Consider the following 27,119-nt stretch of genomic DNA (forward strand, 5'->3'; position numbering starts at 1 on the left):
TACATTATTTTGGTACATTATTCTCTTCAGTTTCATCACATTTTGTGATTGGGCACTATGTTCCTATCTAGAATGTCAGTCAAGTATCAGGTATTTGTTATTGTGTGATCTCTCATGTATGGACATGGGCATTCTATGCATCTGGCTGTAATCTGATACTGATCTCTTCCATGGGAACACAAGAGAGATGTAATAAATGTGTTAGACTTTTAACAGTTCTCTGTAGTTTCTGCTACTGCTACTTGTATGTTGTAAAAAAGGAATTTTTGTAAAAACACCTTGCTAAATCAAACAACAATAATAATGCCATGCAACTGATTCTTCAAATAAAGCCAAGACAGTAAGTCAAGTATGGCTTGGCGGCAATTTCAGGAATGAATTACAAAACGTTGAATGCTGGCTGTGAACATTATAACTTGGTTCCTGTGATCACTGTTCACATCTGTAAAAAGTACAGCAGGATGCGATGACAGACCCTTTTTCGAGCAAGGTAACTTTTTTCAGTGTGACCTCAATAGCAGAAAGTTTGCAAGACCCGATCACTCTGTTGAGCTGGTTTTCAAGAATCAATTAACTAGTTTTAAGGAACTAGCATAATAGCTTGCTAACAGAACAGTGGAAGCTTCATATATATATTTACAGTTTCACACCAAAATCTTCAGTCTCATTCTGGCCTGTTAATGTAAGAGGTGAACTAGTGGCATGAAGTTCTTGTCTATGGCCATACTCATGGTATATTATACATTATATTGTATACAGTACTTAAAAAGAGGAAATAAACATATTCAATTATCCTCAATATTTGTAAACTTACTCTAGCCCAGTAGCGGAAAGCCAAAACCAAGGGAATAAGGACAGGCTCCAGTTTACCAAGTGCAGCCAGCAGATCAGTTGTAAGGCAAGCCACATCATTTCTAGCACTTACTTTACATGTCAAACCACTGTAATTACAAATGTAAAACAGGTAAGAGTTATCACCTTGTGTATATAGATAATGCTTGGGGCAGGGGGGAGGTGAGGCATCATATCCACCACAATAAAAACATGAATCAGTGTCTCCCTATGTAAGAACTCTAACTTTTTAAACAAAAGTTACAGAATACAATCACATTTGCTTTACTATTAATTCATCAGTTGGTTCTAGAACTTACAGAAGTTCATTACAGCTAAAAATATAAAACTGCATTAAGAATTTGCTCTAGGTTCTGCCATTACTTAATTATGCAATCTTACAGAAATCAAATTCCACATACCAAATAAGTAAATAAATACTCCAGGCCTGATGCATATTAAGAGGTGGTAATTCCACAAAATAGCTTCTCTAAAAATTTTTTGTTTGCTTCTCAGAATAATTATTTCTAGTCTCTTCATACTTACAAGGCTTTTGCATAGTCTACAAATACAGGAAAAGATACGCCCACCTTGTTGCATTTACTTCCCCAGAGTTTCAATCACGTACCTCTAGCCAGTCAAAACAACATGGACATCATACAGCAATCATGTTTCACTTTGGAGGTTGCTACTTCTTAGGAATTTACTGAAATTGTCAGATGATATGTCTTTTTTGGCAATGTGTATCTTATAAAATGTTTTTAAAACCTTGGATTAAATTGCTGGCAGAAATTTTAAGTATCAACTGAAAACCATTCCACTATTCTCCTATTCAACTAGAAGTAGAACTGTCATTTTCAGACTCCTACAACTAATTGAGCACAAAACCAAAGTTAAGCTTTCTTTCTAGATTGTATTTTTGTGTATGAGCAATTTCCCTTTAGTATGAATGTTAGCTAAATGTTACAGTAACACTTCTTGCCGGAAGTGCAGGCAAGCAGCTGCTATGAACAAGTATAGTAGAAATTGGTATCTCATTATAAATCCTTTTCAATTACATGTACCTTTTAACATCTTTGCAAAAGACAACTGGAACTTTGGCATGGAAATCTGACTCCACATCTGAGTAGACAGCTAAGCAAGGAGAAAAAAAACATTATTTTTTTAAGTCTTTTACAGTTTTCCCAATTGTGTCTTTAAAACTATTACATTTATACCACACATTTACAGAACAAGTCAAATTAAGTGCTGTGTAGCTAACCAGTAAGCAGTATTTTCCGATTACTTTTGATCATTACCACGAGTATTACAGAGACAGCAGGAAAAATTAAAAAGAAAAACCCTTGTCAGGCAACTGGACTGGTATATCTTCTAGGACCTTTTTGTCTTTACAACATTTGAAAGACATAAGGTTCAATCTCTGACAAACCATCAGGATAGTTTGAGAAGCACTCACAGAGCTGATCAGTCAAAACTTCCTGAAGGATCAAAAATGTAATGCTCCTTGTGTCATTTGGTTCAAGATGTGTGGACTACATGGCTGGATGACTTCCTGACAGAACAAGGAGGCTACGAGTTTCAGAAGTCTTGTAGTTCTCACTGATGTTTGCATGCAAGTGGAAAGTAGCTTTTGAGTTTATTGCTTAGAATTTCTCCTAAAAAGTTAATTATTTTTTGACCTGGCATCTTAACACTATTACCATAAATTCTGGCAATCTGAGCTGGACTACCTGGGCGGCCATTCTCCTGCTGCAGGTTTTCATCTCTCACTTACACAAGCACTGATATTCATAAAAATCCCATTCATGAAAACAGCTCAGACACAAAGATGAATTAGTTTTCAACCAAAGTAAGTTTACAGGAAAATTAATCATAAAAAGCAACTGAAGTTGGAATGTTAATTAATTATAAATGAGATGCAACTAAAACTCACTGCTGTTCTTCAAGATATCAAGCACCTGTATCAGAACATCTGGTTGACTCATCTAAAACAACAAAATTAGAGCAGGTTACATTATTCAGACTAACTTATTTTACTTTACACTTTGTTTAAGACTACTGAGGTTGCACAACTAGTAACACTACGTTGTTTCACAAAAGTGAAATCATGTGTCAGTATTAATGAAAAAGCTAGCATGTCCACACCATGAAAACGGGTACTAGTAAACATATTAGCCAGCTTTCTTTTAGTCTACAGCTTTTTTAGTTAATACTTCTGTATTAACAGACTCCGTAAATTTAAAACAAAATAGTTGCCACATATTCAACAATTTCAATGTCAACATATCACACTAGAAATCCACAACAGTAAAGAATTTAATGTCTGTACTTTCCCAAGGGTTTTTAAAGGTTATAATTTCTAAATGTGTTTTATTTCACCCCAGAAATCAACTTAAGTGATGTTTCAAAGATAAGCTGTAAACAGTTCAAAGAAAAGCTAAAAATCAGCACCACCTTTGAGCCTTTGTGGAAAAGTGACATGGTACACTCCACGTGCAACCGTTTGAACATGGGCTCAGTTTTGCTTTCTAACTGCAGTATCATTCCCAAATGCTACATGTATGTACCCAAAACAGGTATCCTGAATTCCACTGCAACATATACAGTCAAAAAAAAGTGTAAATTCAGCAGTTGTGCCTCTAACAAGCTGCTAATATCACGTTCTAAATATGAACCAACAACTTCAATGTTTAAAGGCAAGTTATACTGCTCTGCACAAATTCTGCACCACAGTAATCTGTAAACAGTGACATCTACTTGCAAGTGACTAAAATATAAAAGGAAAACTGTCACTTTTACCCCCACCTTTGAAAGGAGGGGGGGAAATGAAGACCTACAAGATTTTACTGTCTGAATCACAAGCACATACAAACAAACTTATCCTGAGACAACTATTTTCATACTGTTTCAATGCTGACTCAAAAAATAATTAAAAAAAAGGCTAGCTTAAGATTGTCCAAAAATACAGAATTCAAGTTATCTAATAAGCAATGAAAACTTTATCCACTTGATTCATAGCACACCTGAGACCAAATCAAGATTATATGCTTTGTTCTACTCTAACACCATATGCTCCAACAGAAGAGGAAGGCAATGGAGTAGAAATAAATGTTGATGGCCTTGATTAAAAAAACAATCTTAGTTAATACAAGATAATATCTACGCACCTTAGGGGGGAATTTGATATCAATGTTAACATCGCTGGTCTTAAAAGCAAATCTTGTTAAACAGGAGCCATACATCCTCAGTGAACAGTCTGGAAGAGAAAGAAACATAATTACTTAACAGCTAGTAAATAAATTATTATTTAATGGATGACGCATACCTTGCTTTAGATACTGTACCTCCCAAGTGGTACTCCCAGATTAAACAATATTGAACCACTTTCTCACTCCTGTGAAGGTTAGTCACTTCCATAACACAGCATCACAGGAAAATGGGTAATTCAAACAGTGTAATTACCATATGTCCAAAATTTTTCAAGCTGTTTTAAAGTATAAAGATTAATTAATTTTTAAATTAAATGTAATTTTAAAATAAAATAAATTTTAAGTTAATGAAAATATTTTTAAATATTAATTTTAAATTATAAAGATTTAAAGTATAAAGATTAAATTCTCCAAGGATTGAGAGTCCACAACCTCTCTATGCAAAATGTGCCAATGGTCAACCAGTCTCACAGTGAAGAGGGTTTTTTTTGTATTTTTTCTTAGTGCCTTTATTTGTGTTCTGACCAAACTGTCTCAAACAGAACCACAACAAAGTAACTCTTAGAAGAAAAAATAAATCTTACATATACACAGCTTCAAACAAACCTTTCTCTGTTTTTCACTACTTAGAAACATTTTCCCTCTCAAAAGGAATTTCTGTATGATAAATAATAATAATGATAATACATTGTAACTACTTCCAATAGCTTTTCATAGTAGTAAGAGTTTTTGCACAGTTCTAATGTGAGCTCAATAGAAAATCATGCCAGAACAACTCATGTTTTCTACATTGTACATAAATTGTTTTTTTCCTAATTTACAACTTAGGAAATCATATTCACTAAAACACAGTGGGCTTTGAAAAGAGGCATAACAAATTGTCATTTACTACTACAGACTCCCCCTCCAATACAACTACACCTCCACATCAGCTCATCAGTCCAAACAAGTCAGCCAGACGAGTAACGCTAACAGTCATCTTCATGAGTATTTATGTAAAAGTAGTAATTGCCTTTGCTTTGTCTTATGCTAATGTACTATCACTGGAAAACTCAATAGCATGTCAGAACAGAAGTTTGCACAAGGAGCCACATACAGCAACACAATAGAGCACACAGATTAGCAAACCTCCACCCTACAAGCCCCTGCTTTATTCAGCACCTTATGTTTAAGCATATATTTAATATAGCTCCTAAAACTAAAGCTGATTACCCTGCAGAAAAAAAAAAAAAAAAAAAAAAAAAAATCTTTCTTACTACTGTATTTTTATAGAGCAAAGGGAAGGTATTTTTAAAATAAAACAACAGGATGGAATATCCATCCAGTTTCAATGTAGATGAAACAAAGAGTTTGAAGGCTGATATTTTGTCAGTGAGATTAACGCTTTCTGTTCAGATTCACTGAAAAACAAACCATTGTTAACATAATGTCAACATTCCTGTACCTCCAAAAACCAGGTCTCAAACTCCCAATGTTTTAACTATAGGAGATAATGGGAAATCAATGCAAAGAAGCAAATGTCTAAGATTTTTTTGTTGTTATACTATTTATATTATTTTCCAACAGTTGTATAAGCGGATTTTAATGTTTAACATATCCTAATGAAATAACAAACTGTACTTCTGAAGAGGGAGGAGGGATAAGACTACCATTCAGCTTTTATCAGACAATTTTGGCGAACTTTATTAATGTACTGAATGTTATCAACCCACTGAAGCAAAAAAATGGGACCAAGCATTTAACCTACTCAGACTTTTTTTTTTTGGTAAATTATTCTTCTTTTTAATCAACATAAAGCACTCAATGAAAAAAAATACAGATGAGGTATGATATTTATATGCGGTTAAGTAATTGCAATATTTTGACCCATTTAAGACAATTCCAGAGACTTTGGAAGATATAGTTGATCTCATAGTTTGCCTCTACTCATTTTATGACCCATTAACCATAAATATACATAAGAAGAAATACCTGTTAAACAATAACCCTTGTTGATTTAAATTACTTGTTTTAATGAACAGTTACTGATTAGTACCTGCAGATATTTCAGATCACAATTAAGTACTGAAAATGTCCCATATGCTTACCAAAATCACTCATAGCTGAGCTCTAATTTTTTTTTTCCTAAAACAGTGCTTTACAAAAAAAATTGTCTTATGCAACTTTTATCTGCCCTGAAAGATGTTATAAACAAATGAAGGACTGGCAGGGGAAAAATACATTTTAAACTCCTTCTCATTTTCCCCTCATGCTACATTTATATTAGTTTAATTAAGTGCACTTGGAAAAAAAAAACCTCTACTGTAACAGCCACAGATATTCAGTAATGCTAAGTAAGATATAGGTGGAAAGGTTTGTAGGATCAGAGCCTGATGGAGATGATCAGTGGCTGAGGATTTAAACACAACCAGGAATGAAGTATTTTGTGCACTGGAAATTTCCAATGTCATCAGAAATCATCACTTTGAAGGAGACCAATAGCTTCTATAAACTCATACTAGAAAGCAGCAAAAATAAGCACAATCATATTTTCCTTTTTTTTCTAGGTTTGTTAGCTCCTTTTAAATCAACTGCTAGTCTGAATTGAAATGCCCATCTATATTAATACTATATAATACAAAAATAATTATGCATTAATATGCATAATTTACCACTACCAAATGCATTAACTTACCACTAATGAAGGTATCAAAATCTGTATAAAAATAAAGAAAATTAAACATTTTCACCTAAAGAAAATGGAGAATACTATGAATACCTGGTAAAGGCTGTTGAATAATTTTCTCCATCTCGTTTACAATTTCTTGACGAATTCTGAAGTCATCATCTGATATGCCTTGTTCATTTGCTGCCTCAATGAGTGTAAAACTCAGAGCAGCCAACTGTGCAGAAGAGGGGGGTGGGAGGGCACGCAGCTCATTTTCTTCTTGTTTTTCCTGAATAATTTTTGGATGATAAAAGTAAAAACTGGTATTTTAAGAGAAAAAGGTTATCTCATACTGCATGATAGTCGAACATACTGTTTGCTGTTTGTATTCCTCTATTTACATGGTGTCCTGACCAAACACTTTCAAAGGTAGGAACTCTGCCCGGCCTAACTGGCAAATGTCATTTAGTGTGGCTCACAGAAATGACAGTAAGATGCTCAGTGTTTAAAAGAGAGCATGTTGTTTCACAGCTGGCAACTGAGGAGGAAATCTGCTGTGTTACATTCCTGAGCCACATTTTCTGACAGTTCTGAAACAGAATTCATCCAAGGAAATTAAAAGCTGTAATTGTTCCTACATAATAAATGTAACTGAGCTGAGAAAGTTTTTCTAGAGTCACACAGATTTTTTTCAGAGTGGATTGTACTTGAAGGAAAGATATCTAAGGCAGAAAGTATTTCTAACTCCAAGAAATTTTGTTAACTAGGGTCTCATTGCTGCCTACACAGCTGGTGCTAGAAAATGCTATTTTTAGTGCATCAAATTACAATCAATTTCAGTATGTCAGATACATCAAGTCATTTGGGAGTAAATACAACAATCACTTGTTTCACAAATTCATCAATTAAATGAAATACGTGACAAACAACAGAAACAAATAATAACCAGAAAATAATTATTTACTAAGAAAACACCAGCCAGTATGAAAGTATTAGTTCTAGGCTGCACCTCTCAACTTTTCTGTTCCTATTTGAACAAATTTAGCGTAAGAAAGAATATGCACATTTTTAATGGGCTGTATTTTTTTTAATGTCACTGCTTTAGGGTCTTTCTTAAGTGGGGAAGCCACAGCTGCTGATAAGCTTATTTGATAGTCATGTATCTCATAGATAGAGCTGTAAATCGGTGTATTTTATGAAGTACCATTTAGATAGTTATATATCACTTACCACTGTAACGTGACACACAACACAAAGCTATCTGAAGACAAGTGTTAAAACCAGAAACTGCTCCCTATCCTCTAGCATTTCCATTCAGTGGTAAAGAAACCTCATTCCTCAATTCTTATCTCCCTGCCCAGATGAAAAGCATGGTATGAAAGTGTTTCCCAATCAAATGCGGGGCTGGTTTGTTGTCTTTTTTTCTTTGGTTTTGGGTGTTTTTTTGTTTGTGGTTTTTTTTGTTTGTTTGTTTGGGGGTTTCTTGGTGGGTTTTTTTTTTTTGTTTTTTGTTTTTTCATGATGCAATTTAGCAGACAGCAAGAGAACCAGAATCCTTTACAAATAATAACACAAAAATGTTACTTTCTGAGATGTAATGGATTTACGGCATTCAGAGTTTTCCAGGTGCTGGTTTGCATATATGATAGAATTAGAACATTAATTACAAACAGAAGTATGGTAAGAAATACATGGAATAGAAGTAATTGGCTGAATTTTGGGGAATAGTTGTAGGAAGAGTAATTTTAACCATCTGAATCACAAAACCATACATACTTGGAGATGTGTATCTCTTCATCAGCATTTACAAAAATGGCTTGGCAAGAAAATATGTGCACCTTTTACTGCATTTCATGCATGTAACAGTTCTTTAAAGAAAAGAAAAAAGTAAAACCATACTATCTGATAAGGAAACTGTTTTTCTCTTTCAAAGCCTCAGAACTGTGTTTCATATTAAACACGTACATAAACCCAGGGAAGATGGTGAGTGAGACAGGAACTGAATTCCTTCCTACTTCAACTTTTTTTTCAGTCTAGACATACTATCTACTCCACTTACCTGTCACAGAAAGGATGTAGATGAAAACTTCACAAGTCAGACAAAAGAATAAAAAAGAAGGGGGAAAAAAAAAAAAAAAAAAAAAAAAAAAACCAAAAACACAAACAACATCCCCATCCCCAACCCCACCTTCAGTCCTTGGAGGTCTTGCTACAATTATATTATATTTGGAAGAAACTAAGTATGTTTCTCACCTAAGTTACCTTCCATTCTGCTACTAAAAGTATGATGAACTGCCCACTACTCAGAGACACTAATTCAGAAGTAATGACCAAAAATGCTCTTTCTTCTCTGCCTGGACAGATCATCAAGCCCTTCCTCTCATACAGAAAACACGCATCTGAAATTTGTGGATCTCTGCTCAGCACACAAACTTTCACCTAAATGAAGATAATCAAAGAAAACATACCACATAACAGAAACATATTTAAAAAGAATAAAACAAAAAATCAGTCAAAATTTTATTTGTTAACTTACCATTATATTTTTCTTATGACGTTTTTCTTTAATATGCTTGTGAGCTCCCTGGATATTTTCAATGTGAACTAGGCAGAGCTTGCATAGATACTGACAGTTGGTGTATTCTGGGGAGCGCTGAGGAAAAATGGCCATAGATTAAAAGAAAATGTTTTTGCCAATAGTGTCTGAAAAACTCAGTTCTCTGAATAATAAAACGTATTTAACAATTATGTAACACTTGTAATGTCAAGGTGCTTTGCAAATATTAAGTAATCTTGAAAAAACACAGTGGAAATATATTTTTACCTGTATGACAAATGGGGAAAGTGAGGAAAGGAAGTGTGATGACTTGAATATTACACTTTTCAGTAAATTTTAGTGAGGCAAGAATATGTCTGAAGAGTTTATGCCTCCTAATGCTGACCTAAGGGCCAGTAAGCTATTCCCTTGTCAGTTCAAGCTTTTAATAACTATGGATTTATTAAATCTCCGCATCTATCCTCCTTTCTCTGATGAGAAAATGGGAAGTACTCATCATATTATCTACTATACATGTTATGACAGATGGTGTTGTTGTTTGGCTAGCATACGCACAGCGTCTTCTGCAAGTACTGCATTTTTTGTTCTACTAAAAAGGGTGTGGCTGGCCAACAAGGAGGAAGATCACCAGTTTCTGACTATACTCTGGATAAGGTGGGATCCTCTGACAAGGGGTAAGATTATTCCATTTTGATGGATAACTTGGGATGCTCAGAATTGGAGAAACATGCAGAACAAGCAACTTTTTTTTTTTACAGACAGACCAGATGAGATAAAGTACACAAATGAAGAGGTGTCACCTGGGGGACCCCCTGAGAGTCTGCAAGCAGCAGCTAAGCCTCAGGAGATGATGGGTGGGCAGAGGAACATCACTGTTTTCCAAGGGTCCAAGAGGGGATACTGTGGAGTTTATTCAACCAGGAAACCACAGAGAACTACTAAACTAAAAGGGAGAAAGGAACAACTCTGCCAAAATGAGGGGTTGTCTGCAAATATTCCACTTTAATCTGTCTCGTCCTGCAGTTGTATTTTCTTGCTCTAATACAGCCACACAGACTGGAAACTTTTTGATACGCTCACAGCAAAGACAAAAGGGCCCCAAGACAAAGCCTTAGTTTTCCTCCAGACCTGTTAGCATTTTTCCAATAACTGCTATCAGTTATAACTGGGAGAGAAAAAACCCTACCTAACATTTTCATCCTAATTCTAATACATCTATATTAACTAAAACTGAAAGTATACTGAAAACACCAGATGTTTAAACAGTGACATAACAATGAATGAACAGAGAACACCATTTTAAGACACTAAGGTGGACTGTAGATCAGTTAAACAAATTTGACTTACACGGAAACCTAAAAGACTGCTAAATTTGGGCAACTTTTTCCACTTACTGAGTCTGATCTTTTGCATTTGGGGAAGACAAAAAAAAAAAAAGTCTGATACCCTCCAAATGCAGGGTAAATATCACTTTAATTTAACATTGCCATTATGCTTTTATCACTAATTCTCTTCATCCTTATTTCCTATGAGACATGTACCTAAAGAAGATGGAATCAAACATTCATTTGGAAAACAACTTATAGACAGTTACACTTGGCTAGCTTGGAAGATTCAAGTATTCAAAACCTGATGACTGAATTAGATCAAAAATATTTTACCACTCTTCTAAAACTGAATACCAGCAATAATAATGTATTTTAAAATTGGGAATTTCTTTACAATACAGATATGCAGTATTATGTCAACAGATGTTGCCAGAAAGGTTGAGTCATGTAAAGCCTTTTATTTTGCCTTTATTTTAAAGTCTTTTTTAATCATCTAGTTGCGCTTAACACCAATGAAAAGAGCAAGAACTCGAAATAGCAAGACAAAAAAAGCTACAGACTAGTACATGAGTAAGATAGATGAATCCAAACAAGCCAGGCCTCATGAAATTTGTGCTTGGATATTCAGGAAGCTAATCCATCTCAGAGCCAGTTGTATTTTAAAGAACACACAGAGAATGGGAAGGTTCCAGATCGCTAGTAAAGAGAAACTTCAGAATATCTTTAAAAGACTAAAGAGGATGATGCAAGGATTTAGTGAGCAGTCAGAATAAGCACCCAGAAAAATACTGTAATAAATTGTTATTAATAAGCAAATAAAAAATAGGTCATAGGTGACAAACTGATATGCTATAAACAAATAACACTAAGCCAATTTTAGGGTTGCTTTTTTGAAGATAAAAATCACAAGGCTTGAAGCAGCAGCAGCAGATGTTGCATCTTGAATTTTACTAAGGTTTTGTCACTTGCTGAGTATCAGTCTCAAAAGGAGACCATAAATACTATCTAAAGAACAGTAAGGTGGAAGCAAAACTGTTCACAAAACTGTCCTCAGAGCTCACATACCCAGACCAGTTTAAATGCAGGTGCCGAGTATTTTTCAACAGGGGTCCTTCTGGGGTCTGAAACATTTCTATTTTTGTTGAAGACTTAGAAAATGCAAAAGAGGGTATGCTGTCTACAAATGCAAAAGATACAAAGTTGGGAGAGATTACAGAAGACATAAGGTGATAAAAATAATATAAAAGTAAAGTATCATTCCTCCTTAGTTATTATCAACTGCAAAAAATACAGGGCTGGGTACACCTGATTTGGCATTTCTTAAGAAAAGGACATGGGGATTATTGCTGGTCAGACTACAAGCCAACATCCTATTGATGCTAAAAAAGCAGATATCCTAAACACAGATGCTGTATTTCAGACAGATGAAGTCAGCTTTACTCTTTGTATGCAAGACCTCAGTTTAAATTGCGCGTCCAACTTTGGATACCAGTTACATGGTGGATGCCTACAGAAAATCAACAAGAATGAAGCAGTAACTAAAAACCCCCTAGAACCGAAGAATAAAGAGTAAGTATAAAGAAGATAAGACTGCAGGAATGGTAATGATCTTCAAATGTGTAGAAAGATGCTGAAACAAAGTAATAAACTTATGTTTATTTTCCTAGGACAACGTATGAGGGATTAAAATGCTGCAAGTGACACTTACGTTAGACACTAAGAAAAACTTCCGGGTTACCTATACTGACTTTGAAATTTGTTTCAATGGAAATAATGTTAAGAACAGTTTAGATGGACATTTTTAAGGAATCATCTTCAATACAGGTGACTCGAACTGGTGGAAAGCCAATATACTGAAGACAGCACAAGGTTCCTTTCAATCCTGTATTCTGAAGTCTCCAGGTAACCAGACTTTCTAGAAAATCTTAGGTTCATGAAACTGTAAACCTTTAGGTCTGTAAAATTAACTGTTCTACAAAGGCTACATATGCCACAAAAGGAACACTAGGTTCTCAATCCACATGATTTGCCATGATGAATGACTAGTCAACTACTAGGCATAATATCTTAGATCACTAAAGTGATTCTTTATAAAGAAGAAACAAACAGAGGCAACAGGCTTTAGTATAAATAACACCCAACCAGAAATACGGTGATGATAATGAAAGAAGACATCCATTTTCTTTTTTATCTAATAAATAACTCAACCTACTTTTTCAAGTCGGGAGATATAATCTCTTTCCAGACGTTCTTCAGCTTGTTTCAATCCTAGTTGCTGTTCAACTGTCAGATTAGATTCATCAATAACAGTGGTGTTTTCTAAATAATCAGCTTCCAAAGTATGTTCTTTAGTTGATTCAGAATTCTTTATTTTACCTAGAGAAAGAAATAGCTATTTTCTTCAGAGTAACTCAAGGTAAGGAGAAGTGAAAATTAGAGTACAGAGCAGTTAAGAGCATCTCACTAAGGAACCAGACATGAATTACAGCTACATTCCAGTTTTTTTGTCCAGATGCTGGCCCAAATCACCTTAGATGTTAGAATCTTTCCAGTATGTTAACCAGTATTTTGGAGAGACTTCAGAGACTAGTCTGCTAGCAAAAGTGTTATCAAAAAGAGGGGAAAAAAAAAAAGAAAAAAAAAAAGGTAGATTCGTTTTCTGTTTCAGTCATAACTTCACAGTCTCTATTAAGTTCTTCAAGACAATAAAGGGGGTTTTTTGTTATGTAGAACAGAGTATGCAAGATCCTGATGCTCTATCTACTACAACAGAAATAAGAAATACTAGGTTTAAAATTTTTTTACACAACATATTTTGTTAATGAAACAGTCATAGAACTGCCTTAAAGACATTCACCCAAACGACCTTACAGAGCCAGTCACCACGCATTTCAGCCTCACAATTTAGAAGGCTGCTAGTGTTACATCTGAACACCCTGCAGACACCTTGCCGCCCACGGCCAGCAACCACAGCGCCCTGGAACGCTGCTACTCACAAACACACAGGTCGGTTCTGAAAGGCCAGTTCCTCCAGATGCCTATGAATTGTTCATAGTCCACTAATCTGTACAAACGTCTACACCTTAAATTAATACAGTAGTTTTTACATCAGCAACAGTGAGGGCTATCTGTGTTTTGTTTTGTTTTTCTTTCCTTTCAGATGAGATCTGTGCCCCCAGACTAGCTAGGAATCAAAACTGAGCAAGTTTTCAAGTCCTGGTTTCTCAGTGACAGATGGTCCCTACAGTACACGATGGTGGTCTACAAAGAGCTGACTGATCACAGGATGCTGCCATTTCAACTTGTTTTCCCTGTTAAATTTTATTAAGATAGCTAAAAAAATATGCACTTTAATATTTTCCTAGTATTTCCATATAAGCAACTGCTGTAGCTGTTGAAATAGTGGGAAATACTTCAAATAGGTCTGCACTAGCATGCTGTCTTAAAACAGCGTTTTTTTTAAAAAAAACCCCTGCATTCTGAAAAAGCGTGACAAATCCTGAACTAAGGAGTGAACCTGAAGTGAGACAAAGCCTGACCCATATATTCAATTCTGAAATTGAAAAATGTGTGAGAATTGAATACTCATAAGAGTAACTAACCACTGATGGATTCCAGAGCTTCCTAAATCAAAAAGCCACCTGCCAAAACATATTTTAAATGTCTAGTAATAAAAAGAGCACAACAATCACATGGAAAAAAAGGTAAATATTTTCCCCCTACCTATAAAAAAAACCAAAACATTTTTCTTGCAGATGCTCTCCCCCAATCTTTCTGAAAAGCAGTAATAGCTGGCATTTCTGTAAGTGGCAATGATATTATGAAGGGCTTCCTCACTCCCAAGACACTATATTCACAAAACTGTCTGAAACGCACATACACTAAGTATCTTGCAAAGATGTTTAGGTCTTAAGCACGAGAAAAAAAAACACAGCTAATATCATAATCTCTTATTCTCTGAGTAATATGCTTGTATTAACAGTATGCTCTCTATAAATGCAATCAGCAACTTACTATACATGAAAAAAAATGTGCAGATAGAAACATTTCAAAGCCCATTTCAGACTGTTAACAATTTTACCAGAAGAAAATTTAATAAAGTAGTGTTGAATAATACTCACTGAAGTCATCAGGCTTATGTTCCATTTTTCTTTGATCTGAAGCAGTCTTACCAGGATCACCAGTTTGATCAACATTAGTCTTCAAAGCATGAACTCCCAGCGGATTTTCCAACACCAGTTTCCCTTTCTGTGCAGCTGTTAAGCTTTCTGTACTGACCCCATTCCCTGAAACAGGGGAACCTGGAAAGTTTTCTCCCACTGGTTGAACTTTTGTCTGTTTCAGGTTTTCCACTGCTGATGATATATTAGAAAATTTTTTTGCTTTTCCATTACTACGATCCTGAACGTTCGACACCATATCTTTAGTTCCAGGAATACAACTATTTACTTTGCATGATTTATTTTCTCCTTGTTTTTCAGAACAAACATCATTTTGTTTACTTTTTTTGCTGCTATTCCCACTTGGAGAACTTCTCCCAACATCCTTCACAGATTTGTCATTTCTATTATGTTTATAATTTTGATTATTTGTAACTTTGACTGCTTTGCCTTCCTCACAGACAAGACGGACAGACTTCCTTGGGTCATGATTTCCATTCTTTGAGCTCTTGGCCTCTTCCATTATAGTGAAGACCTGCTTCTCCTGCCTCTTGAGACCACTTGAAGTGCAATTCTTCAGCAATTTGCAGTTGATTTTAAAACCACTGCGCAGGCGAGGATCGTAGCTGATTGTCTACTGAAGAAATAATGATAGGCATTTTTAAACTGAAGGAAAAATATCAAAGCTCTATGTAGACAACGCATTAAAATAAACCTCTCTAAAGAAAAGTGTAACTACAAATTATTTTAGGAAGCATGTTCCCCCCACAGGCATAAATGAATTTTCATAATACATTCCGTATTGAAGTAAAACTCATGAAAATTTTGATCATCTTCACTTCTATATAAAGAGGAGGGGATATGAAGAGACGAAAAATGGCAGAACATGGTAAAAAACACTCAGTGATAAACCTGCCAACAGCTTGCTTTTTTCTTTCCTTCCTATTTTTGGCTTTATGAAAAAAAACAAGAATCAAGATGTCTGCAACTACACTGGGGAAAAAAAAAAAAATTTAACACATCTAAAAAATACCACTCAATAAACATACAGCTTAAATTAGCCACTACAGAAAATTAATTCAGTTTCTTTCCAGAAAGCAAGTTCCATTTTATTAAATGATTTAAAGGGAAAAAAAAAAGTATTTAAAGACACAGCTCGAAGTATTAATAATAAACCTAACCTATCACCTGTATCCACAGATAGTTAAGCAAATTTCTGACACATACAATTCTCATGTAAGTTAACTGCCATCAATTAAATAAGATTTTGCTTAGCCAAAACCCCCACAAATAGTAAATATCTTGTTGAGCTGTAGATTAACTTTATTTATCTAACCTCAGTCCTTTAGGTGGTATGTCATCTGAGCTTTATGTGGGAAACAACTCAAAGATTATTTTTCCAATGGTAAACTGAGCATGAATAAGTGAGTCTGTTTGTAAGGAATTACTAATATAAAAAATGAAGACAGAACCTATAACAAGAACTTGGATTTTTTAAAAAATAATTTTTTATTGCCATTCCAGGGTTATGAGAATGAAGTATTAGACATAGAAGAAAATAAATTTTATAAAATCATAGCAAGATATGAAGTTCGGAGTTTCTCTCTTTCCTGTCCAGCTACGTATTTGGTAGGTAAAAGCATGACCTGTGGAAATTCCTGGGTCTTAGAGAACTCATCAAAATAAGTAGCTTATGATTTGGTGAAGAAAAAGAATACTAGCAAAGTCAATTAATTACAACTATTAAAAGTATCACAACGTACTTTTGTATTTAAATCATAAGAAGTAGAAGGAAGGATAAGATTAAAATGTCTGGTTAAAAAAACCCAAAACTTTCTGAACATTACCAGCATAAAGGACAGTAGGGTTTTTTTCAGGCTATAGAACATAGTTACTATCTCTTTCTCACTTTATAGAGACATAAATCGGAAAGTACTTCAGGACACAAAGCATGTACTAAAAATTGTTATCTTAAGCCTCTATTGACATAATTGAAAATACATATTATCTTTCAAAAATGAAAATCAAACAAACAAAACCCACAAGAATTTTCATGAAGTTAATGTTAACATCACAGATATTAGTAAAATATAAAACTTGAAAGAGGAAGAAAAAAACATTCTGTGTTCCTAAATTCATTCCAACAGCTAAGCATTTTATCTCACAAATACATTTAGTTAATATTACAACTATGTTCTATTAAACAGTGATTATACCTGGCTCTTACCTCTAGACCAAAAGTCAAAGACCACAAAACAAAAAGATTAAATAGTATTTGCCTTTGGATTGTAGTCATCCCCACAGCAATTCTTATTAGCTTGGCACCAGGAACTACTGCCCACCTTTACCAGTGCTGCTCAAGTGTCAATGTGGTAGTAAGAGCCCAGGGATCCCACAGGTTGGCTAAATTATTCTAGTCTCTGACCATCAGTATAAAGCATTGCTCTGTAGGCTGGTGAGATGTTATATCTACATGCAGGATGTCAATACCTTTAAACTGTACTGTGATTTTTTTTTATGTAATCAAAAGAGAAATAATAGAATTTTTAAAATTCTAAACTATTCCTTATGTTTTAGTTGCTCAACCTGAAGAGGGGGGGAAAAACCCAAAACCCCACACATCAATTCCACTTTAATTTCTGGTTCACTTCTGACATCCACATGACCCTTCAATTCTGGACTGGAGCACATCGAGGCTACACTTCCACGTTCACTGAAAAGCAGCGTAGGTCAGCACCAACTCTGACAGGAGCAGTAACACCCTTCTCCAACCCCAGCTACTTACTCCCACTCCTCGGGCTGCTCCCTCCCTTGTGCAGTTCTGCAGTGACCAAAACCCGAAAACCAATCCAGTTCAACATAAAGCTGGCACAAGGGAGGAGGAGAAGGAGGAGCAGGAGCTGGTAATAACAAACAACTAGTAGGGTGGGGACAACTTTGCTTGGCATCACTTCCAGCTTAAAGCTACCATGAAACTCCAGCGTTGGAGGAAATGTAGGGCTTCATTTTGCTCTGCTTTTTATAAGTGCCAAATTGTTAGATTCATATTTTACAAGAAGGGTTCAAAAAAAAATCCAGAAAAATTCTACTGTAGGCTCAAATTATTTGATCTCATCCATTCAATAAAATAGTTAGATATTCAAAAAATATATATAAGCTTTAATCAAATGAACAAATGTAACAGGAAAAAACAACGAAGGAAACTGCTAGTAAAAACTATAACCTAGTTAATAAATTGAGTACTGTGACAACGTTACATATTAAGGGAGTGAGTGTAATCAAATGCAGGTAGTTAAGGTTAGAAAGCACAGATATATTCTTTATTCCTGAGAAATATGAATAAAGATTGGTCATGAAATTTCATAAGACAAGAATATTTTGGAAGGGAAAAAAGAAAAAAAAAGTAAAGAGTTCCACAATAAAATTCAAAATCTCAAATGCAAGTGTAATCACACTGTTGTACTTTGGAATTTTTTTTATTTTTTGCCTTTTTTTTTTCTTTTGCTCTTTCACACTGAAATGACTTAGCAAACAAAAAATAATCTAAACTGCTGTAACACACTCAATAGTAACCACATTACCATCTCACAAAGATCTGCAAAGTAAAACAACGAATGAAACTTAACATGAAAAACAAAAAAAAAAAGAGACCACTACTAAACCCAAGACAGTCTCCAAAAAATCCTTCCTCCTCTGTCAGTTATCAGCCATGGACATATGAGAGAGGGGAGACTGGGAAATGGGAGGAGGGAAAGGAGTGCCTCTGAAAAGAGTAGCTTGGTTGGAAACAAAACACTAGAGTAGAGTGAATCAGTGCTGAGGTGGCATCTTTCTAGAAACCTGGATGGCACATCTTATTCACAAGCTCAGGCTCATACCAAACTGCCAGACCTCAAATCAAAGAAGAATTTTCTCCCAGGCAGGCTGGCAGCAAAAACAGAGATTTTCACCTGCGTCTGCAAAGCCAGGTATGATTAACCTCTTGAAATCATTTCAGCGTATTTTATTTACTCAATATCCTGGTGTTAGAAGGGACTCAGTTTCCCCTGCTTTCTGAATGTACAGTGCCAGGTACCCCTCCGAAATTTAGCTCAACTCACGGCTCTTGGTAGAAAAATAATCTGGCTGAAATACAACAGTTTGAGTTCAGACAAGATACCATCTGACCTCAAATTCTAGAAGATTATTAAGCCTATACACACCTACAATGATAAAATTAAAAATGTTTAAAATCAGCTTCAATTTCATTGCTGTAGAATTAATTTAGGCTCATGAAATGAAGGAACGAGATTGTTTCACTTTCATTTCTGCCAGTTTCTTTTGTTTCCTCTTTCTCTCAGGCTAGCATTAGAAAAGTCTGCATTTGAATTGCAAAAACACAGGGTAACACTCCCTTCCAAAAAGGATAAAAACCTCCCACTTTCAAGACGACACTTCTACCCATTTGTCTTTCCACTCCTTCCTCTCAAATTGTTCAAGTGTCTTTAATTTCTTCAAAAGCATGCATTTTGGGTCTGACTTCGCCATAACAGGGCCTCTTCAAAGCTGAAGACCAAGTTAAACTGCGAGCTTTTGCATTCTGAGTTGCTCTTCTGCAAAGCATTTCTTTGTTAATCATTTCATTAGGAGCAGAACTAAATATACCTTATTTCCTAGACATTCATTTTGTCACACTCTCCATCACAGCCCCTTGGGCAAGCAGAGGAGGCATGCTGTAGCTGGAGGAACATACATGCTGTAGGTAGTACGTAGCTACTCCCTAAGAGGAAAAATCTAACTTCCTCTTGCTTTCCCCTCAGCAGAGACACCACCTCTACCGAGGCATGATTTTTCCAGAAAACATACAGAAACTCAACGATCTTTTGACATTACTCCAAAAGTGTTCTAACATTTGGTCCCAACTGCTTGAAATGTCCGAAAGTAATGACAAGAGTGTAGAGCAACTAAAACTTATGAGACTGTTCTCTTCCCCTTTGTTTCTTCCAGGAGTACTAGATTAAATATAAACAGGGAAAGTACTACAAACACAACTGTTATCACCCTCTAAAGCACTCCCTCCCTTGAGATAGAGACCTGTATTTTATCTGAGATCTGCTTTTAGCTGTCCCATTATGATTGTCCCTTAAACTCAAACCTCCTCAGCCAGCCTTCCAACAGTAAGTGGGGTGATTAGCCTCAGTCCCATCCCCCATCCCCTGCCCCGCCACCCAATTACCAATACAGCCCAGCTGAACTTCCTCAACAAAAATAAAAGGAAATTCAGCAAACAAAGATTACAGCCACAGACAGGAACAAAAGGAAAGGTTGTCTTCTATGCTCTGCTCAGATTGCAGCACAGGTAATGTCTACAGACAGCCCTAACGTGCTGGGGGGGTGGGGTGGTGTGTGTGTGTCTCTCTCTTCTGGACTGTTTACAGCCTTAGGCCCCTTTTTGTGTCTGAGAACTTCTACAAATCACTCAGGCTTCTGCTGTTCTCCGTGTCAACTGTTTAAAAAAAGGTTATCACAAATTTATGTTTGTTTTATGATGACCTACACATAACTTAGTACAAACCATTACCAATCCCTGATGTTTTTCCAAGTCACTTAGAACTATCAGAGATTACTGACCACTAGAACTCCTCAGCAATAAACCTACCCATATTCTTAGTAAAAACCATAAGTGCTATACAGTGTTTCAGATCTTCCCGTTTCTACAGGCTATAGATTTTAGGTTATTAAGTATAACACTACCAAAATCTATGTAGAAGGAAGCCAGTGCAGTGCACACAAAATTTAACACAAAAAACAGGGATGCAAAAAAAGTAACGCTTTGGGTTTAGTGAAGATATGTAACTCAGCAGGAAGCTCTAATATTGTATTTACTATGTGGAGGATTGAAAACTTCTCTAAGGAGTGATCGTTAGATAAACAAGTATATGTAACTGTAACAGGATTATATCCAAATAGCAAAAGTACTGCTGAATAACTGAAGTAACAGGAAAGGCTTTGTTTGATACAAAACTTAGTAATGTATGTAGGTGCAAATATCTTACAATTACATTCTTAAATGAGCAGAATATGCAGGATAGAAAATCTGTACAAGATGTGCTTTGTTATAGGTTATTTTCTCTCTGCATTGACACCCGCTGTCTTTTCTACAATATGGTATGACTCACTGAGAAGGTAAGAAAGAGGCAGATCACCAAACGCCAAGAACTACCACTTTCTGAAGCTACTCCTGCTGATGACTCCCATTCCAACCTCCAGAACACCATCCTCTCTGTCACACCAGCTGCGTAACTAAGTTACAACTGCTTCCCTTACCTCCGTATTTCACGTAAAGATTCCTAATGCTTTAGTTTTGGTTCTGATCCTAGGTTTTACCCTCATAGTCCTTTAAACATTTCACAATCAACTTAAGCAAGCACTGAATCCAGGAGTACCACCTGCCTCAAATGTTGCTGCATGATGTAACCAGATCAGGCAACTGATCCAAGGTAGCTCTAACTTTTTTTTTAAAAAAAAACCACAACATTTGTACCAATAGAGATGAGGAGGCTGGAAAAACACAGTACAGCACTGCATAGGTTTCAGAGTTAGCCTTTCAGAGGCTAAACTACCTTCCAGAGGCCTGAACTGATTGGCAAACTGGCTTAAATGGCAGCTATGCATTTGAACTCAATTTATCCACCTTATTCTTAAACCTCCGTTCGTATTTGGCGTTTATGCTAAATAAAACTTCTATGTCACAAATACATACTGCTGTATTTTATCTGGATCTTGTATTTAAGCAATAGTCATCCCTTCACCCAAACTCTAATCCTTGAGGAAGGGACAGCCTTTGAACTACTTCATACTGTTCAAACTACAGCTAAAGCAAATGGATCTTCCAGCAGTATCTTTACCTCTGTTTTACCAGAATCCAGCACTTTCACTAATGAAAGAAATATGCTGAAAACCACTACTTTAGAAAAGCTGTCAAGAATACTTCCATATAGTTGGTACATAGAGCGAGTCACAACAGTTTGCAACACAAAACTGATTTCAGGCTCCCAAGTAAAGCTTTGCTGACACCAGAAACTGAAATCTGAAAGTTACTTCTCGCTGGAAATAGTATTTCATACATCAGCAGAAATAAAAAAATAAAATCTGAGAACATATTTTTTTTTTCAAACATTTGATAAAACATTAGAACCAAAATCATGAACCAAGGATACAGTATGAATACATATACATGTATGCATGCATCTCTGGTGTAAAAAAAAAAAAAAAAAAAGGTAAAAATTAGATAAGTAAGCATTGTTACTAAATTTAGGTATTAAGTTTTTACTGCTTCTAAGTCAAAAGAGTTACTAATCTATCATTAATGTGAAATTAAACAACCTATCAAACAATATAGTCTTAATGTGCCAAAAGCATCAGAAATATTGACTTCCTTCTGGATTGCTTCTGTGCTGCAAATTAATCCACTAAGCAAATTGGAGAGTCCTTCCTTCTATGAGCCCTCAGTACAAGTAGTACTGTTATTACATTAGTTCATTAAGATAGGGACACAAAGTAAATTTAGTAGAAATGCTTTGTAAAATTTCAAAAGCAAGCATTATGACTAGAAAACAGGATATACCCTCAGCTGGGCAAAATTCTGAACTGCTTTATGGTATCAACATGAATACACAATCCAAAACCATCACTCAGATGCAGATCTACAAGACATTTAAGAGGAGCTTCCCAGGGGTATCTTGCTTTCAGGTAGGACACAGGGAAATCCTGCTCCCCATTTTTTTTTTTTTTCCTCTTTCTCCTTGTAGCAGCAATCCCCTTTAGAGGAAGAACCAGGTAAGTGCCCCACACAGTGCGGGTGCCTCATGGTATTCGGCAGTTTCTTTTCCTCTGCTAGTTGAGGTATGACTGAAGTCCCAGCTGTCTTCTGTACAAGAACAGAACATAGAAGGAACTTTCTGATCCCTCTGTATGTATCTTCTGGGAACATATCCCAATACATATGTTCTGAGAAATTGTAATTTCATCCTCAAATTAATTTTATCAAGGTATTTTCACTAAAGTTAAGTAGAAAAAATTATTTTAAACAGATGTTTGTAAAGGAGACCTCCAACTCCTAACATAGCATCTTCTGTCAGATACTGTAATTATCATACTTCCACCACTGGTTTACTTTTTTTGTCACATAGTTATTTCATAACTATCTGAGGTCAGACTATCCAAAAAGCACCTACTGAAACTGTAAGCACAAGTCAAACAAAACCAGAAACAACGCATATCCTGTATTTTCAATCAAATGCAATGACTCTAAAATTCAAGGTATAGTGCTCAGGAAGCCAAGTGATGTGGAGATGGCATGAATATAAAAATAATTATTAGATTCATACTTAGATACAACTATCTTTTTTATGTACTAATCCCTTCCTTAGCCTAAACCTGATTATATTGTTTCTCTGCATGTTATGAACTCATCCTCCTTTGATATACCCAGAAACAATCTTAAAAGCAAGAAGGCCTCAGGTAATATGACACATTCAGCCAACTGACAAATTGCAACATACTGCAAAAGCAGCGAAGTCGTCCAGCTGTATTTGTATACAAGATAAGCCAACAAAAGAGCACCAACACAGCGGCGAAAGGATGCCTGTGTGTCATTTCGAGCACATCATAACCACAAGAAAGCCCCTCTCGCTTTAGCAAGAAGAGGCAGAGGGGTGCACAGCTCGCAAAGACTGCCCGGGACAGGAAGGCATTTCCCTGGGGGGGCTTCACCGACGCCATGGTCTCCCCCCCCACCCACTCCCAGTATTTAATTCCACCGGGCGGGAGAACAACAAGCTGCACGTACCCAGCTCCAGCCTGGCAGAGCCCCGAGGGCGCGCAGCCGGGCACTGCCCTCAGGGCGGCCCCCAGCTTGGATGCGGCCGCGGGACCGACCCCTCTTCCCCGCTGACCTTGGAGCCGCCCCCCCCCGCCCCTCACCCGGGGCCGTGACCGGCGCCCTCGGGGAGCCCCGGCACCGCCACCCTGCCCGGGACGCGGGGGTCGAGCAGCACCGCCGGGCTGCCCAGGCGGGGCGCAGGGCAGGGCTGAGGCGGGGGGCGCCGGCCCACCCCCCTTCTCCCCGGAGCCCGCCTCCCCCCCGCCCCGCTCGGAAGGGAGAGAGCAGAGCGCGCCCAGCCGCCCCCACCCCTCGGGGGAGGCCCACGGAGCTGGGCGTGTCCCCCCGGGGCCCGGTACCTGGCTGTGGCGCTAGGGGTGCCGGGGCTGCGCCCCCGCCATGCCCCGGCTCCAGGTGCTGGAGGCCCCGACGCCAGCGGCTCAGTCCGGCCCGGCCGCCATGTCAGCCGCGCCGCGCGATGCATTGTGGGGCGAGGGCGGGAGGGAGAGCCTGGAGGGCGGGCGGCGCTGCCGGGAGGGCGCGGGGCAGACGGACGGACGGACGGACGGACGGGCATGCCCGGCTCGACCCGATCCCGGCTGCTGGGGGGGTACTCCCCCCGCGCCTCACAACTCCTCGGTGGGGGGCCGCGCCCCCCCTTCCCATCTCCTCCGGCGTTCAGGGCCTTCCCCCCCCCCCCCCCGGTGCCACAGCAGGAAACGAGGATGTGGGAATAAGCAGCTCAGTTTTTTCCTTAATCCCCCGCACCCCAGTTACCCAGATGTTTTTGTTCCATTTACTCCCCTTTTTTCATCCCAGCCCTCTCCCCACGTACGCTAGGCCCCAGGCCCTGTGGCTCAGGGTTAGGGCCCGCTTGCAGAGCTGGCCCTGCCCTTCAGCCTGGGTCCTGCTCCCCCCCCTCCCTCAGGGCTTCCCCCTCCTCCCTCGGTTCCCGACGCTGCCTTTTGGCGGAGGAGGGCTCGTGTGCTCTACACAAAGCAGACAGTGGTAAACAGGGACTCTAAGGGAAATGGCTCCCTGACCTTGGCCATGAAGCTGGCCCTGGCTACAGCCAGGGACGGCGTCCCGGACAGCGTGTCTACAGGCAGTTTCAAGGGTCTTGAGGGAGAAGAGCCAGTCCGCCTGGCTCTGGGCAGTGCTGGGGGGTGACCTAAAGAAATTGGGCGGTGTTCGTGTAAGACAAACCTGTCTGTGATCCAGTATGGTACTACCCCTTCTTGGCAGTGAAATGTCATGTTGTTGGCACTTCCTAGCCCAGGCTAAGGAGACCTTTCCAGAAAAGGCACATAAAAGATCATTGACCTACTAAAGGGGTTCAAAGGAAAGTATTAAAAAAAATGTGAATAGTTGTGCTGGAAACACCACCTCAGAGAGTCAATGGAGGTAAACAAAAGTTGCAAAATCTGTAATACAGGACTCCATAAAAATACTGGCAAGTCGTACTTCTGAATGTATTGTGAAGTCAGTGCGATCCTTAGAGCTCATCTGCTTTTTTTGTAGTTCACTTGCAGTTCACATTTTACAAAATGAGGATTGGGTAGCTCAGGGTATTGCTAATGGGATGGAAAGCAGCGCTTTCACCTTTAGGAACACGGGCCAATCCAGTCCCAGTCAGCAGTGCCAGAAATGGCAGTGCTGCAATGCTGTCTGGGGACAGCTGGGGTTAGGTGGGTGGTGGTTTCAGTCCAATCCTATTTGACAAAGATTTTTATTAGGTTTCGTAGACCAAAGAGTAAATTGCAAAAGTAACTAAATTATACTTGCTACTGGATACAGTCCTCCTAGATCAACATTTAAACATGCTAGCAAGCAAACACACACCAGTTTGCAAACCTGACTGGCATTTTTCCTGCAAGTTGAAATTTATTAGAATATATCACATTTAGTTCAAATAGTTGGATAGACTTGAATATGAAATGTTAGTGCAGTTTGGCTCTGAAAACTTGAATCATTATAAAGCCAGCAGTCTCTCTCTGAGTATTCAGACACAATTCTTCTTTCTTTGCCGATGTTAAAGAATGTTTTATTGCAGGGAGCAATATAGAAACATGGCAGTAAAAGAGGAAGCTGAATTCTACTGCCAGCTGGCCATTATTTAAAGAATTCCCAATTCAGTGGCAGTGATCAAAAACTTTCAGATACTGGGCTCAGCTTGTAGGAGAAAATACAATTCTGAAAGCCACTAAATTTTATCTAGAAATCAGAGACAAAAATCATAGAGTTGTAGGAAGCAGATTTTATGAAGTCCCTTTCCACAGCAAAACCTTGCTTGACTCATGTTGCAGGATGATGCCTCATTTTTAGTCCCATGCCCAAACTACTATAATATTATGACTCAAAAAATGTAAAAGTGTATTGTAGATTTCTGTTTCATTTTCTGGCCAAATATATGCTTATGTTGAATTATTCTCATCATTAGAATGATTTTTTATCATTTTTAGGATTTACTGCTTTTTTAAGATTTATTTAAAAGTATTTACTATATTAAAGCCCGATTCTCTGTTTCCAGCTGGGTCTGAAGAAACTCTAAAACTTCTTAGATAATTTATTTATAAAATGAGGAAATCATACTTGACTGTCCTCTAAGGGAAAGGTTCTTGGTCAGTACTACAACCAGGAAAGTATACAGAAGGAGAGCACTTATCTGTGAAGATGAGAACTTCAGATTTGTAGCACAGTGTACCTTCCCCATAAACAGCATGGCATAAGATTTTCCATCTATATATTTTTGTGGCATATTGCATTATTTCTTGATGCTGGGCATCTACTTAAGCGAAATACATAAAATCATGAAAAATCTGAAATGTTTAAAAAATATAATTAAAATTTTCAACTAGTTATACATGGCTTCTTCACTTACAGTAATGCCACTTATGCTTTAATTACCTAACCAAACTTAATCAAGATGTCAAAGATATACCAACAATCAGTTTAAAAAAAATAAAATCACTAAGTGAGATTACAAAATGTAATTTGCTCTTCAAAAGATAAATTTCCAATATGCCCTGGATGTGCTACTTGTTTTCTGTAAATCACTACATTTTGCTTTTCTTTGCCAAGAATTATCAAAATTGTAGGCATAGAGGACCAGTTTCTCAGTCCAAGAAGAAATCAATGACCATCAAATGCTTTCTATTGTTACTTTATACAAATCATTTTCTTCCAGCAGACGTAGTAGCAAACTGTATAAATGGTAATTTTTTCTTGCAGATAACCCAAGAATGGCACCAGTGCACTGAAGCAGTGGTTTGGCACTGTCTATCTGAGAGGTTTGCTACCAAATTCAGTTCCTGATGCTTAATGCCTCTTTTTTGCTTAAAAACCCTTTGATAATGTGGTTTCTCCCAGATCACACTGAAGACCAGTGGTCTGGCCACTCATTTCCCACCGACCGGGTACATGCAGAGACAAATTTCCCAAAGGCCTGGGTAATGGTGCTCTGTTTCACATGATCCTGTGCTCGGCACGTTTGTAATTCTGCTTCTGCTGACTGTATGCAGCAA

The 27,119-nt window shown here is 37.5% G+C and overlaps 1 protein-coding gene across 4 annotated transcripts in view; it reads right to left on the bottom strand.

Moving 5' to 3' along the window:
- Positions 1 to 24,065, bottom strand: part of TUT4 (terminal uridylyl transferase 4) — a 49,238-nt gene extending 25,173 nt beyond the window's left edge. For 3 of the 4 annotated variants that reach the window (XM_033008794.2, XM_033008791.2, XM_033008793.2), the window contains exons 1-9: positions 23,955 to 24,065; positions 14,694 to 15,369; positions 12,785 to 12,948; positions 9,224 to 9,340; positions 6,799 to 6,976; positions 3,999 to 4,087; positions 2,765 to 2,816; positions 1,896 to 1,965; positions 815 to 941 (exon numbers count right to left, since the gene is read on the bottom strand). In XM_033008794.2, coding sequence (XP_032864685.1) covers positions 815 to 941; positions 1,896 to 1,965; positions 2,765 to 2,816; positions 3,999 to 4,087; positions 6,799 to 6,976; positions 9,224 to 9,340; positions 12,785 to 12,948; positions 14,694 to 15,255 — 1,359 coding nt within the window. In that variant the 5' untranslated portion in view covers positions 15,256 to 15,369; positions 23,955 to 24,065. The remainder of the gene's footprint in view (positions 1 to 814; positions 942 to 1,895; positions 1,966 to 2,764; positions 2,817 to 3,998; positions 4,088 to 6,798; positions 6,977 to 9,223; positions 9,341 to 12,784; positions 12,949 to 14,693; positions 15,370 to 23,954) is intronic. The other variant, XM_033008792.2, reaches the window with a different exon arrangement.
- Between the last annotated feature and the right edge of the window lie 3,054 nt (positions 24,066 to 27,119).

Source organism: Tyto alba, unplaced genomic scaffold (genome assembly GCF_018691265.1).
Source record: "Tyto alba isolate M040663 unplaced genomic scaffold, T.alba_DEE_v4.0 Super-Scaffold_1000006, whole genome shotgun sequence".
In the NCBI taxonomy this organism is placed as follows: Eukaryota; Metazoa; Chordata; class Aves; order Strigiformes; family Tytonidae; genus Tyto; species Tyto alba.